General features: G+C 46.8%; 1 protein-coding gene across 1 annotated transcript in view; it reads left to right on the forward strand.

Moving 5' to 3' along the window:
• LOC104411672 (GRB2-associated-binding protein 2-like) overlaps positions 1-13,641 on the forward strand; it is a gene marked incomplete at its 3' end in the record, with an annotated part of 32,980 nt that overhangs the window by 9,882 nt on the left and 9,457 nt on the right. The window contains 1 exon segment of the mRNA XM_010022156.1: positions 13,183-13,423. Within this exon segment, the coding sequence (XP_010020458.1) occupies positions 13,183-13,423 (241 nt within the window).

Consider the following 13,641-nt stretch of genomic DNA (forward strand, 5'->3'; position numbering starts at 1 on the left):
GAGCATGAAATGAGACATTGCCTCACCTCAGTCCATATCACAGCGTGTTGTCTGATACCCCTTGTCTCTGGGTAAGTCCAGGCTCGTGTTTTCGTACCCTTTTTGCTCTGTGTGATGTCCCTCATCGTCCTCCATCTGCTCCATGGTGAGTGGTGAAGCTCTGGCAGGTCTCAGCTCTCACTGGGATCCAGCATCCTTTCATACTTACTGGGTCGTTGCCACATTCCAAGGAGTGCATCTGACTCGTTTGCACCCTTTGTATCTACTTATTAGGATGGAAAATAACATTTCACCTCAAAGATTTCATCATGTGTTCTTTCAGCTCTGCATGACCAAACCCCATCCCAGCCAACACCACTGCTCCTTGCCAATTTTTGGTATGATTGCCTTCCATCATTTTCCTGCCAAATATATAACTACCCCTGTTCTATATGCTATTGCTTTTGAAAGTAAACTGGAACTGAGTGACTCATTGCATTTGCTGGTTTCTTTTCATAACTGACAACAAATCCTCTTTTTGAAGTGTTGGGCAGGCTTCTGGGTACTTACCTCATCACATGTAGAAGTGTGGTGAGTGGCTATAGCACTGCCTTTGGCTCCATCCTCACCTTTATCTCATAGCACGTCACCTGCCCTGCCAAGCACCACCTTGTTTGACATTGCTATCTGTGTAAACCATTCCCTCGAGCTTGCATATACTTTGCAGGCTCAACCTTGATATAAAGCCTTTATGATGGTAATTATTTTTGCTGGCTTGCCATAATGGTTCACATTGCTCTCAAATGAGTCATGATGAAGTCTCTCAAATACCCACTTGAAATCCATAAATTCTGTGGTGAGTCTTTTTGCTAGCTGATGGTTGCTTTGATGATTAGTGTTAGGGTCAAAACTTGGTCAGTACATGATCTTCCAGGTAAAAACACTGCTTTCCTCTCTTGAGGTTTGTCTCCTGATAGAGCAGACTGTCTTTCCTGGAGAGCACTGTGGTGTCTCTTCAGTCTTTACATTTTTAAGTGTCTCAATCCCAGTTTCTTGACCCCTGTGGCCTTTTCTCATCCCCAGACTTCACCCCATGAGTCTAAGAAAAGGAGTCAATGATTTTCACTTGAAACTCGTTTATGCTTTTACAGCTTATTACTGGTTTTAAATACCATTATATCTGTTCTTTGGCATCGACATAACTCCTTCTGAAGGCCTGAGATCCTGCTGGCTTCTCTGTAATGCACCAGAACCTCACTTCCCCCACTTCTGCTACCTTTGAGAAGAACTCAGAGTACAGACTTGCAAATGCTTTAAATTTCTTTGGCACACAGCTGGAAGGACCACCCTGTCCTCTGCCTGACACAAACAGTTTTATGCAGATAAGTCCATGATGTCCTAGACAAACACTGCTTCTTGCAGTAAAAAACCCACTGACATATCTCAGTAATGAGACTATAAACTACTGTCTGCTGTCTCCTGGTGCGGTTTGAAGGGAAAACCAACCCCGTGTTCACAAACCTGCATGTTACAGTGGTTGGTTTTACAGATAAAGTGGCTTAAAGAATTAATACTGCCATGAGTGCAAGAATGCCCTCAGTTGTGTTAGATAAGTTAAAATATTTGCTTTAATAAGGTTTATAAATGATGAAGTGAGGCACAAATCAGTTTTCCCTGTGGGTGTGTTGCTGCATGAGTGATTCCTGTGACGTACTCAGCTGTCTCTGAAGCATTTGGATATGGAAAGCTGGAGCAAGCTGGCTTCTGGTCCGGTCTGGTCCCGGTAATTCCTGCATTCCTGTGGTAGCAGCCAAAATCCATTATATCATGGCTTATTCCTCCCAGCATCTGTGAAGAAACAGATCCAATGCACTACATATTTTGTCACCAAACCACTTTTCATCACATGAGTGAAGGACTCTGTGATAGGTGATGAGAGGGGCACCAAGTATTGGATCTTATCCAGATCTGTTTCATCAGCCAAATAGACCAAGTTTGGACACTTAATTACAATCTAGGTGATTAAAATTAAAACAAAATAAATGCCATTCATGTGAGGAAGAAAGAGTCCTCAGAAGCTGCTCGTATGGAGTCTGAACAAGCTGATGCTGGAGGAATGCTGCCCTTGCAGCGAGCAGAGCAGGTGATGAGCCCATCACAAACTCCACTTTAGAGGTGGTAAAAACTCAACATGTTCATTTTTCCCCTCACTGGAATTCATTTTCATCCACTTTCAGTGTCGATTTTCATTCACACCTTTTCAGTCTGAATTTGAATGAATTGCAGAAGAAATCAAGAGTTCGGGTCAGAATTGCGCTTTCACATCTAAAAAGCACGTGGTGACAGTCTTTGGTCAAAGAAGGGCAATCCACCCCCAAAAACCCATTCACTCTGATAAGAATGAATCCAAACACCTCGACCTTCTCCCCTTTTACTTTAAAAACACTTTCATCTTCTAAAGGTAGTTTCTGGCTTCAAGCAGTCCCTTGGCAAGCTCCTATTTTGATTAACTGACATTTCCCAGCTGGAGGATGTCAGAACATTTTCAGCTGGCCCTAAGCCAAGCTGAAAGCACAGGAGATGCACCGGGCAAGAAGATGCTGGTTTTGGTCTGGGTGCTGGTACCATCTGTGGTGTGTGCACGGATGGGTGATAATGTAATCTGGCTCTTGTGGGGTTTAAGGGTGGGCTCACCGCACTTTGTGAGCTGCGTTTGAGCAAGAAAGAGGAGGGTGAGGAGATGCTGAATAAGCCCATGGGATGGTTCCCAATCCATCAGGGCAGAGAGGGTTTTCCTCATCTTTGGATGCTGGAAGGGTGATTTGATCCTGAGTCAGGGGATGAGGAATTCCAGAATCCAGAAATATTACCCTAAAGGAGATTGTGATAAGTCTGCTTTGCCCAAGTCTCCTGAGGACCAAGCTCTACATTACGCTGTGTTGCCTCACTAAACCCAGCTCTGCTGCTGCTGTGTGTTAAAAATAACCACAAAGCCAGCCCATGCTTTAGTGCACAAGGTTCAAACAGCAACATCCATGCTGGGAGCTTGTCCCATTGCTCAGTGCAGAAATATCTAGTGGGGAGGGATTTGCTTGTCCATGACCAGGCATGATGAGGAGATGGAGGGTATCCAAGTGGAAACCGTCATGCATGGAGTAAGAAACGCAAGAGCATAACGTGGAACTGAACTGATGGCAACCAAAGTCCAGTGGGATGTTAAACCCAGCAGGATTGAGGACTTCAGCCAAGCCCACATCTCCTTTAACCTCCTTCAGCTCTTGCATGGTCCCAAGGGGTACAAGCCGTGGTGGATGAGGAATGTGGGGATGGGGCTGACTCTGACCTTGCAGGAGAAGCTGCCAGCCCTGTGTTTCTGAGCGTGAATACTACACCAGTGTATGGCTGTGCTGCTTTCAACCCACCCCAGTCCTTGTCTTTGGCACAAGTCTTGCTCCCTGGTCCTTGCCAAACCAGTACAGATGTTTTAACACCCACCGGAGCCCAGATAATTACAAACAGAACTGAGAGACTGGTCAGGGCTGTTTTCATTGCCTGAACTCCAGCCTTTCTCAAGCAAGACACCTCTCACTTTCTGACACTGCTTTCAAAGGCATTTTTGTGGGCCACATTGCTAATACTCATTTCATTAGGGGTACGCCGAGAAGCCCCAGCCAGGATGAGGATCACACTGACTCAGTGGTGACCACAGAGTGAAACAAGTGCAGGGAAGATGAGTGGTGCACCCGAGAAAACCTTTTCATAGGGAAATTAGAGCTGGTTTCCATTCAATAGCTTTCCAGCCGTGGCATTGCAAAGTTCATCTCATTTTCAAATGGATTTGGGGAGTGTTTTCTATGAGACAAACCCATGCAATCAACTCGTGGGCAGTGGGCAAAGGATGCTGCAGGTCCTTCCCATCCTAGATCCTCATGGGAGGCAGTGCCCATCATAGCAAACTTGAGCAGAGCAGATGAGATGAAGAAAAGAGCAGCATTTCTTGTTTTGATGGAGGAAAGCCAGCAGCAAATACCTTTTCCATAGTCTGTGCTTGTACAACCCCAAGATACAGGAGTCTGGCCCAAGATCAGGAGCTATGTTCCCTCAGGCCATCAGCAAATAGCCAGGTTTGAGTTTAACAGATGAGAAGTGATTTAGCATGAATGAAACCAGATCTCACACGCATCTCCCCTGGGGCCACTTAGAAAGTATAGGTGGGGAGGAGGACCAAGAAAGCCTCCTTAGGCTTCATATCTACATGAACCCCACATCTACTTACCCCTTTTCCATCAGGATACTCTGAGGTCCTTCTGGACGTGCAGGTTCATTTTGTCATAGAATCATAGAATCAAACCGTTCTATGATTTTGTGACAAATTGAACCTGCACGTCCAAAAGGACCTCAGAGCAACTTGTCATTGTGTTCATTACCACAGCTGATAACTGGTTGGGTGGAAGAGCCTTGGTGGGCTCAAGCCATCTTCATGGCTCTCCCCTTAATCACTGCTGTGAAATTCCTCTTTCTTTATGCCCAGCCATGAAGATTTTCACCCGACATTATTCCAGTTCATTTCTGGTTGCTGTGGAGACCAGTCTAAATGAAACTTTAGTATTTTGAAAGAGACTATGATTCTAAGTCATTTGCGATGCAAGGTCCCATGCTAATAGCATTAGCATATTATTTGATTATGGCGATGTGGAGGGAATAAATTCCAAGTCCTTTTGCCATCACTGCATCTTAAAAAGAAAAGGAAGAGGAAAACCTCCAGGTTTTAGCTGATACTGACGACCTTTACTGCTGGTGAATTCATGATTTCTGAATGCATAAAGCTTTAAGGGTCTCAGGCATTCGTAACCTCATGGCAATGGGAATAGCTCCTTGGAAGGGACCTTTTCCTTCTCTGCTTTCAGTCAGCGCTGTTAATAGACTGCCTAATGGGCAGGACTCAGGTTTTAATAATGGATAGAGAGATCCAGGATGGCTTTTTGAGCTGTTTGCTTTTTTGTGGAGTGATGGTGAGGCAGAGCCCAGCTAGAGAATTGTACCCATGCATGCTACAATCCTCCCATCACTTGTGGAGATTTTTCTTCTTGCATTTTACCCTTATGAAAGGTTTTGACTTCAGGACTTCTTTAGATGATTCTAGTGTGAGGACGGGGTATGCCTATACCCCCAAATGAAAAATATTTGTATGGGAAACCTTTGCAGAGTGGTTTGTTTTGAGTGTAAAGGCTGCAGAGATTGAAAAGGGAGAGGTGAACTTCCAGCAAGGAAGAAAACAAAGTCAATCTGTTGTTTTGAGTGTCCATCCATTTGGAGGATGAAGTGACCCTTGCTCCCACTGACCCCTGGGCTGCTTTGCTTGATGGTTCAGGGACGTGGTATTGCAGCCATAAGGGTTAATGACTTCTTTTGTCTCCTCTCTTGGCTTTGGTGCAGCTGATACTGCCCTGTCTGAGCATGCCAGGCTCACCTAAAGCTATGTGAGGAATTTGGGGGCTTTACCACAACCCTCTGCCCTCATCTTCCCCCCTGTTCCTGCACAGCACCCACATCCATTTCCTTTTAACCCATCAGCTAAAATACTACCCCAGGAGCAAAAAATAACATTAATCCCACTAATGTTAATAACATTAATATTAACATAGAGGAGAGAAAAATGGGACCAAACTGCAGGAGTTTGGATGCAAAAGCACCCATGTGGAAGGGGGCTCTGAGAGGAGAAATTTGGGGATCCTCTTTCTTTCCCCATCGCTGCCTTGCTGAGCATTGGTGAAGCAGCTCCTTAACAGCACCGCTGCGTTATTGACTCTCTGGCAAACTGGAAGTTATAATGTTTCTCCCCCAAGGTAAGGAGAGATCGAAATAAATTACTTCTGTAAAGAGCCAGGAATGGCAGTTCTTCTATAATACAAAGTGCAAATATTTGGGCCTCCTGTGCGCTCCCTTGAATAGAAATGGTACTAAATCATGCATAATAAAATAGGTTCACATTTTCTCCTAGCAAAAGTTTTCCTCTGCTCTCCTGAAGCATTAAAGCCCTACGCTCCCATCACCATAAAAAGGGCTATAAAACTTAAAGCGAGCCGTTAAGAAGCCCTGGCTGGAATTAGGTTGGGATTCAGCCTTTCTGTTTCTCCATCCCTGCTAAGTGAGGTGTGCACCCGTGTTTGCTCAAGCAAGGAATGATACCCACATACTGCTCACAGCAAACAATGAGAATGAGAAGAAATCTGTTCAGGACCTAAAAGCAAGTTTTTTCCTGGGCTGGGGGATGTAAAATCAACTGTGAACCAGCTTCTGGGCTTTCACCCTGCTCATCAGTGGCATGTCCATGGACCATGTCCATGTCTATGGACCATAGGACTGGGTGAGACTGTGTTGGCATGATGTCCAAGGGAAAACCCAGTTAGGAAACACCAAAATTTCTAAACACCATCATCATGGAATGACACAATCAGAATGGTTTGAGTTGGAAAGGACCTTAACATCATGTAATTCCAAGCTCCTGCCATGGGCAGGGACACCTCCCACTAGACCAAGTTGCTCAAGGCCCTTTCCAGTGGTAATAACCAATAATAAGAACCAATGATATCCTCCAAACTAGGATGCCAGACTTCATTTCATAAAGTGACAAAGCTGGTTTGATGCTGGGCTGCCTCTGGAGGGGGAAAAACAGCCTTTCCTATAGAAATGTGTCATCTCTTATGATAGCTGTTAGTTTTCAACAGCTTCAGCCCTGTCTGCAGCACTGGGCTTCACAGACTGCTTATACCAGGTTTGCTGAGGATGCCCCTGGCATAGCGCAGAAAAGCAGCTAATTCTTCACATCCCCATTGCCTTGGTTTTGCCACCTTACCCCTACCCTGAAAAAGGCAAAACCACCCTCTTTGAGACCACTTTATGTTTTATGAAGTTACATCCCACCATCTTTGCCCTTTCTCTCTGATCCAGCCTTTTCTTTTTTGTCCTTTTTCTTCTCCCCATTTAATCCCTCATCAAATTGGCTTTACAATGTCAGAGATGATGATTCATGAAGCAGAGGGCCAGAGATGAGGTTAGATCTGTAGAGCAAATGAAGCCTGTCCCAGCCCATGCTGCCACCCTGGGGTTGTCCTTCATCCCCAGCCACAGGTCATTGTCCTACTCTCAGATAAGGGTGTCCCTGGTGGGATGCTCAAGGTTGTGTGTAAGCCAGGGCTGCTTTTATCTCCAGCACTGAAGCCCTTATAGCAAAAATAAATAGGTGCACACCAGGCATCCCTGTCTGGCCCAATGTTAGACCTCCAAATATTGACTCTAAAGGTTCAGCTCCACAATCGAGCAGCAGATTTGCACTTTAAAGAGTAGCCACCATGTGCAGGGCTGATATGATACAGAACTGGGTCACGGCCACCAAGGGTGTGTTTCCCAGGGCAGCGATGGGATTTTGGGCACAGCCTCATCTCACAGAAGCAAACCTGTGTTCTCTAGGGAGAAGCATTGCATCGCTTCTGTTGCAGTCTCTCTCCATCCTGTCCCTTTGTCCTTCAAAGGATAGATTGCTGTTAAAATAACTGAGATATATCGTGCTTTGAGGTCAGGATGATCTGACTTGGCTCCTTTCCCTCTCTTCTCTCTCACTTACTCTCCAGTGCTGTGATGTTTTTCCCTGGTTCCCATGCTTCTCCGAGGCGAATGCTCCCACATTGCCACTATTTTGCAGTTGTTTCATACAGATGCAAGCAGAGCGCTGACACTAATGGGCAGAGATGATGCTATTTATTTGCCACTCATCCTTGTCTTTCTGTCTCTCCCATCAACTCTTGCGTGGGTAATTCTCCCCTATCCTGTGTTGGATGCTGAAATAAGTGGGGGATTTCACTGTTGTCAGTCGAGGAAACTTAAGGGGAGCAGCTTAAGCTGAATATCATTTAGATGGCTGAAACTGGGTGTGAGAAACCATGCCCTTAGCTCTCTGTGCAGCAGGTCCCTGTTCCTAAAGCTCCTCCTTTCCCTTGACCAATCTGTCCTGACTGGTTTCTCAGAGCAAATGGAAATAAGCAGCAAAAACTGGAAAGGAAAAGCTCAAAAGCCCAGTATCACTTTGCCCCCATCTTTCAACTCCTCTGCAGCAGAGGATGCAACTGTGCCCCATTTTTGCTTTTGGGGAGCTCCATTCCCCCTGCTTGGCACCCAAAATATAGGCAGATCTGAGCATTAGGGTGCCTGTGTCTTTGCATGAAGGTCTACTCTGATGGAACTCAGGGAGGGGAAATTATCCAAACCAGACACCCTTTCCCACTAACCTGCTGGAGGAAACCTTTAGCAGCCGACCAGCCAAGGTGCCCTCAGACTGACAATAGCTTTTCCAAATGCCATCCAACTCGGAGGTGATAGGGAAAGCTCGATAAACAAACCTTCCTTGGGTACCATGCTCATCCTCATGGCATTCCAGGGCAGCACGATGGCATGGTGAATCATCCATCGGACGTGTTGTTTGTTCTCTCCCTGCCAGGAAAAGCACAGGGAAGGATGTTTTGGTAGGGTTGTTTGTCTTTTTTCATTGTTATTTTGTCTTTGTGCTCGAGGAATGAGCTGGCAGTGAAAGCGGAGGTGAAGGCAGATTCCCACATGAGAAGGTTCCCCCTCTTTATTGCTGCTAAATGATGGAGCAGCTCCAAAGAGTGGGGAAGATGAGAGCACATGGGTGTTCCTGTGCCCTCCTAGGGAATTAGTTCTAGTAGATTTCTACTATTCCCTCATAAAAGAAACCTCATTGGCCATAAGTTTTAACTGGCACACAGTCAGTAATGTGGTCTGAGGTGTTTTGTAGCCCTGTTTGCCAAGGTAGAACTTGAGAAGACCTTATCTGTGAGGCCCCTTGGACCAGTTCATCCTTGCCAGTGCAGTGTGGGCATCACGGAGAATTTCATGCTGCTCAGGGATGCCAAGCAAACATAAAATCACAGAATCACAGAGTGGTTTGGGTTGGAAAGGACATTAAGATCATCCAGTTCCAACTCCCCTGCCATGGGCAGGGACACTTTTCACTAGACCAGGTTGCTCCAAGCTCCATCCAAACTGGCCTTGAACATTGAAAGGAGCTAGACCCAAAAATCGCTGCCTTTCCAGGGTCATCATTTAAAGTCCATGGGATACAGGGAATTGTAGTCCCAGCCTCTGCCTTCGGGCAGGGAATGCTGACTGGGTTCTGGTGAAAAAGGCCATTCTGAGCAACAATTTCCGAAGGAGACTGAGTAATTGTTTCTCTGAGATAAGCCCAGGAACATGGTGTGTAGCTATGTGCACTCAGCAGTACTCGAGTGCTCTGAGAAGGGAATTCACAACTGTCAGCGAGGAGGGAAATACCACTTTGGGGGATTGAAAACATTCATAAAACATTCCTGGCTCCCAGCCTATCCCATCCCATTGCCGGCCGTGTGCTTGCAGTTGTGTATCTTTGCTTTGGGGATGGAGTCACAAGGAGGTTTTCTCCCTCTTTACTACAAAACATGGCCCAAAAGGCTCATCTTAACCTGGACTAGTGAGTGACAAGCCTTCAGCTGACCAAAGCTTGCCTGGCACCATGGGGTTGCAGGGCTGTGCTGGCTTGTCCCTTCTGAACATCTTGGCTCACTTTCTCACAGGGGCCAGCACAACATCTGTAGCACAAGCCCAGCAAGATGTATGCATGCAAGTCGTGCTGCTGACATTGAGTTTTAAGTTGTGGGCGTCCCAACACTGCCTTTTCCAGACCGTGAGAGTCCAATTCCCCAAACTCAGAGAAGAACCGGCCAGGAAATGTGGGTTAAGATGACATTTCCCACATGGCCCTGCTGCATAACCTTAACTCTACCCCACTGGGAATGGCAATAGGAACTGGAACAGGATCTTATCCCTCCTTGGCTGTATTTGATACATTCCCTTAGCATAAACTCAAGTTCTCAACATAAAGCCAAGGGATTTGAGGGCTACGTCTATGCTGTTAAATAAAGGAGGGCCATGAGTTTATCCATGGCCATGAGGGATGGAGAAAGATCATTCTTTATGGCTTGTGTCTGATTGAGTTGAGCATCTTTGGTCATGATCCATGTAGAACCGATGCCTGGAGGTGTCTGGATGAGACCCCATGGAAGTTATTCTCTAGGTGCCCTACATGGATGTGGGAAAGGAGTGTTGGTCCTCATTGCCTGGGAGCCGGGCACTGCAGCATGGCAAGTTGAAATGGCTTTGGGACCTCTGGCTCATAATTCACTATGTGCAACCTCTCTCAGTTTCAGGCCAATGTGAGAGCACAAACATCCTGACTTTTCTCTTTAGCATGTACTAGTCAACGAATTCTATTTTCCTGCCTCAATTTGCTTTCTTACCTCCTATTCTTCCCCCCACCAAGACCCATCATTAGTGTGTGACCTGGGCACATGAGCTGCCCTTTTTTCTAGTGCAGCCTCCTCCCTACAACATAAAAAAAACAGAGTAATCTCAGCAGTCCCCTTCTGCAGCCACAGGATTTATCTTCCCAGCCCTTGCAATACCCTCCCAGCCCCATGAAGCAATCCATCTCTCACCTGCTATTACGGAGTTCATCTCACAGACCTAATGGACTACACGAGTCCTGAATCGGCTCCGTTAATGCTCTCGGTGGCTGGGTCGTTGTGGGAAGCGAGCTGGGAATTCATTTTGAAATCAATGTGGATGCCAATAGAGTGGCTTCCCCCAGGGAAGCGACGTGCTTTTACTGGGCATTGCTGCCTGCTCCCCTTCATCTCCCGTTTTCTTCCACATGGTCCGAGTAACCATGGAGTAATTCATCCTCCTTTCAATGAGTGTGACTTTTCCACTGGTTTCCCCACATCAGACTGATTCTGGGGAGAAGATTCAGGTCTCTTGGCAGCGCAGGATTCCCTGGGCTCCTCAAAGTGTTGTGACTTGAATTTGCTGTGCTCTGGAGTGATGCTGGGGACTGTCTCCTGTGTGCAGCCTCATCTTTCCCCTTAGGCTGTGTTGGCACAAATAAATCAGTGTAATTTCTAACTCCTGCGTGTATTTTGGCTTGTCACAGCTTTTCCATGCAATGGCAAGTGTGGAGCCTGAGGGATAGTGTTGGAGGACTGCTCAGGGCAGAGGGACCCCAGCCCAGTCCAGTTCACAGTTGTCCTCAGAGGCAACCTTCATGCTGGGATGGGGATACAACATTAACCTGCCATCCTCACACCATCCTTGGAAGAGTCTTGTCCAAGGCCCAATGTGACGGGCAATTCCTGGGGTTGATTCAGGAGGTAGACAGACCATTGGGCTGCTCCCAAGAAGCACTTGGCGTGCAGCCCCTTGGTTTTGATAACAACAAGGGTAAGGGCTCTGCCATGCTGATGGAACTCAAAGCACTTGATTTGGGACTCACAGAGCTCTCAAGACTCCTTTTCCAATGGAAATCTGCACTACTACAGGATAAATATTTAATAAGAATGAGGGTCAAGGCACTGTGTTGTCCAAGGACACTGAGATGGCCATTTACTCCCATGAAAAGCACCGAGGGATACTTAATGCCCATGCAAAGAAGACAGGAATTGGAGTTTTAAGCTCTCATCCCCCTCCATTAATGTCAATGTTAAATATTGATCCTTTCCGTGTTTAGCACAGACCAAACAACAGAGTGAAGCCACGCTCTTTGTCTTTTATTAATGTACTTTTTCTGCATCGGGTGAAGTTTGCAGTAACATGAGGATAAAAAATGTACCAGCAGTGAAGGAGCAGCAGGCATTGATTTTGTATCCTGACACCATTCAGAAGTGAGTGAAAAATCATCCTGTGGAGCATTGCCTTGTCCAAGCCATGAAGGCCATTCCAGATAACACATTCCCTGCACTCAAACCCAAAATTTCTGGGATTTGAGGGAAGGAATAGAAAAAAGAGGTTGGAAATCTGTAAAATCCCCCTTTGTCCCAGTGTCAGAGCAGGTTCCCTTAGGGGTGTCTGACGTCAGGTTTGAAGAGCAGTTGGGAATTGTGTTGGGAGAAACCTAGGACCAATTCCTAAATCGGTGGTGGCCAGAAAATGGGTGGATTTTCCCAGGGAAAAATGGCCTTTTTGTGAGGGTTTGGGGTTTTTCTGTGTTTTGCATCAGCACCAAGTAAGTGTAAATCACAGCTATTGTATAGGGTGACTTCAGTGAACCACAACGAGGGGTTTTCGCATGCCAGGAGTGCATGCATGGCAAGGTGGCCATGCATAGTCTTCTGCAGCCAAAAATGGATCAGCTTTCCCAAAATATTGTAGCTTGTGGGTTTTCTGGGGTGTTTTTGTAATGGGGGTTCACAGCTTGGCTTTAAACTTCATCCATGGTTCAAATTATTGGATCACGCTCCTATAGAAGGCTGGAGTAGCTGGGTTGTTATTCCTGACCTCTGGGATATTCTCCATTGAAATGAACTTAACATTTTAAAGTGTATTTATTTCTCCTTGAGCAAGGGGAGCAGGCACTAGGAGTCATGCCTCGTGTCTGCATCCCCTTCTACTAGCAGAAAACAGCAGGAACTCTTTTGAGGTCACAACATTAATAAAGAATTGGGAAACATGGGAATGTTTTTCCGCTGTCATTATGTCCATTCCCATCCCATGCCTCAGTTTACCCAACTGTAAAAAGGTACCAGTGATGGTCTTACACAGAGGATGACTTAGACCCTAGAATCATAGAATGATTTGGGTTGGAAAGGACCTTAAGATCATCCAGTTCCAACACCCTGCCATGGGCAGGGACACCTCACACTAGACCAGGTTGCCCAAGGCTGTGTCCAACCTGGCCTTGAACACTGCCAGGGATCACATCTCTAAAGCCTCTTACTAAAGGTCTCTAAGAAAAGACAGAAGCAGAAACTGTGGTGTGGAAGCTCTTCTCGTCCCTTGTAACCAGGTTTTAACCCTAACAGTCCACTGGGCTCCCTGTGGATTGGACTGACATCCCCCAGACATCCCCTCAAGGCACTAAGCATGTGCTAAAACATGATAAAATATGGTAAGACATTTATTTCCCTAAAAACCTATAGTTGCAGAGGTAGCTGCAGTGCTCCAAGTAGAAGAACCTGCTGCCGAGTGCACCACTTAGAGCCATACACAAACCCCACTAACCTCCATAAATGCTGGAGCGCTTAAGCAAGGAAAACCCTGGGAACGCGGGATGTGTGGTCGCTGCTTGCAGCCTCTCAAGCGTGTTGTCTCCTCGCACAGACACCCTGAGGAGCCTGGCCTCCATGAACCACGCACCACGGTCCTCCCCGGCAGAGCTCAGCAGCGCCAGCCACCACCTCCTGCGGGAGCGCAAGTCCTCGGCACCGTCCCACTCCAGCCAGCCCACACTGTTCACCTTCGACTCGCCTGCCAGCCACCTCCAGAGCACCCTGTCTGCCAGTGCCCCCCAGGACTACCTTTTCCTCCACCAGTGTATGAGCAGGAAGTCGGAGAACGCAAGGTATTGTAACCCATCCGGGAGGAAACCTCGGGGGTAGTGGATGGAGGGTTGGGGGTGAGCGGCTCGACCCACCTCCATCCTTGGTGATGCAAAAGCCAGGTGGAGAAAGCTCTGAGTGATGGTCTCATCCCATTGCGGTTGGGAGTAGGAGGTCAGTGGCCACATAGAATCATAGAATGGTTTGGGTTGGAAAGGACCCTAAGATCATCTAGTTCCAA

This window comes from Nestor notabilis, unplaced genomic scaffold (assembly GCF_000696875.1).
Source record: "Nestor notabilis isolate BGI_N333 unplaced genomic scaffold, ASM69687v1 scaffold1399, whole genome shotgun sequence".
Taxonomy (NCBI): domain Eukaryota; kingdom Metazoa; phylum Chordata; class Aves; order Psittaciformes; family Psittacidae; genus Nestor; species Nestor notabilis.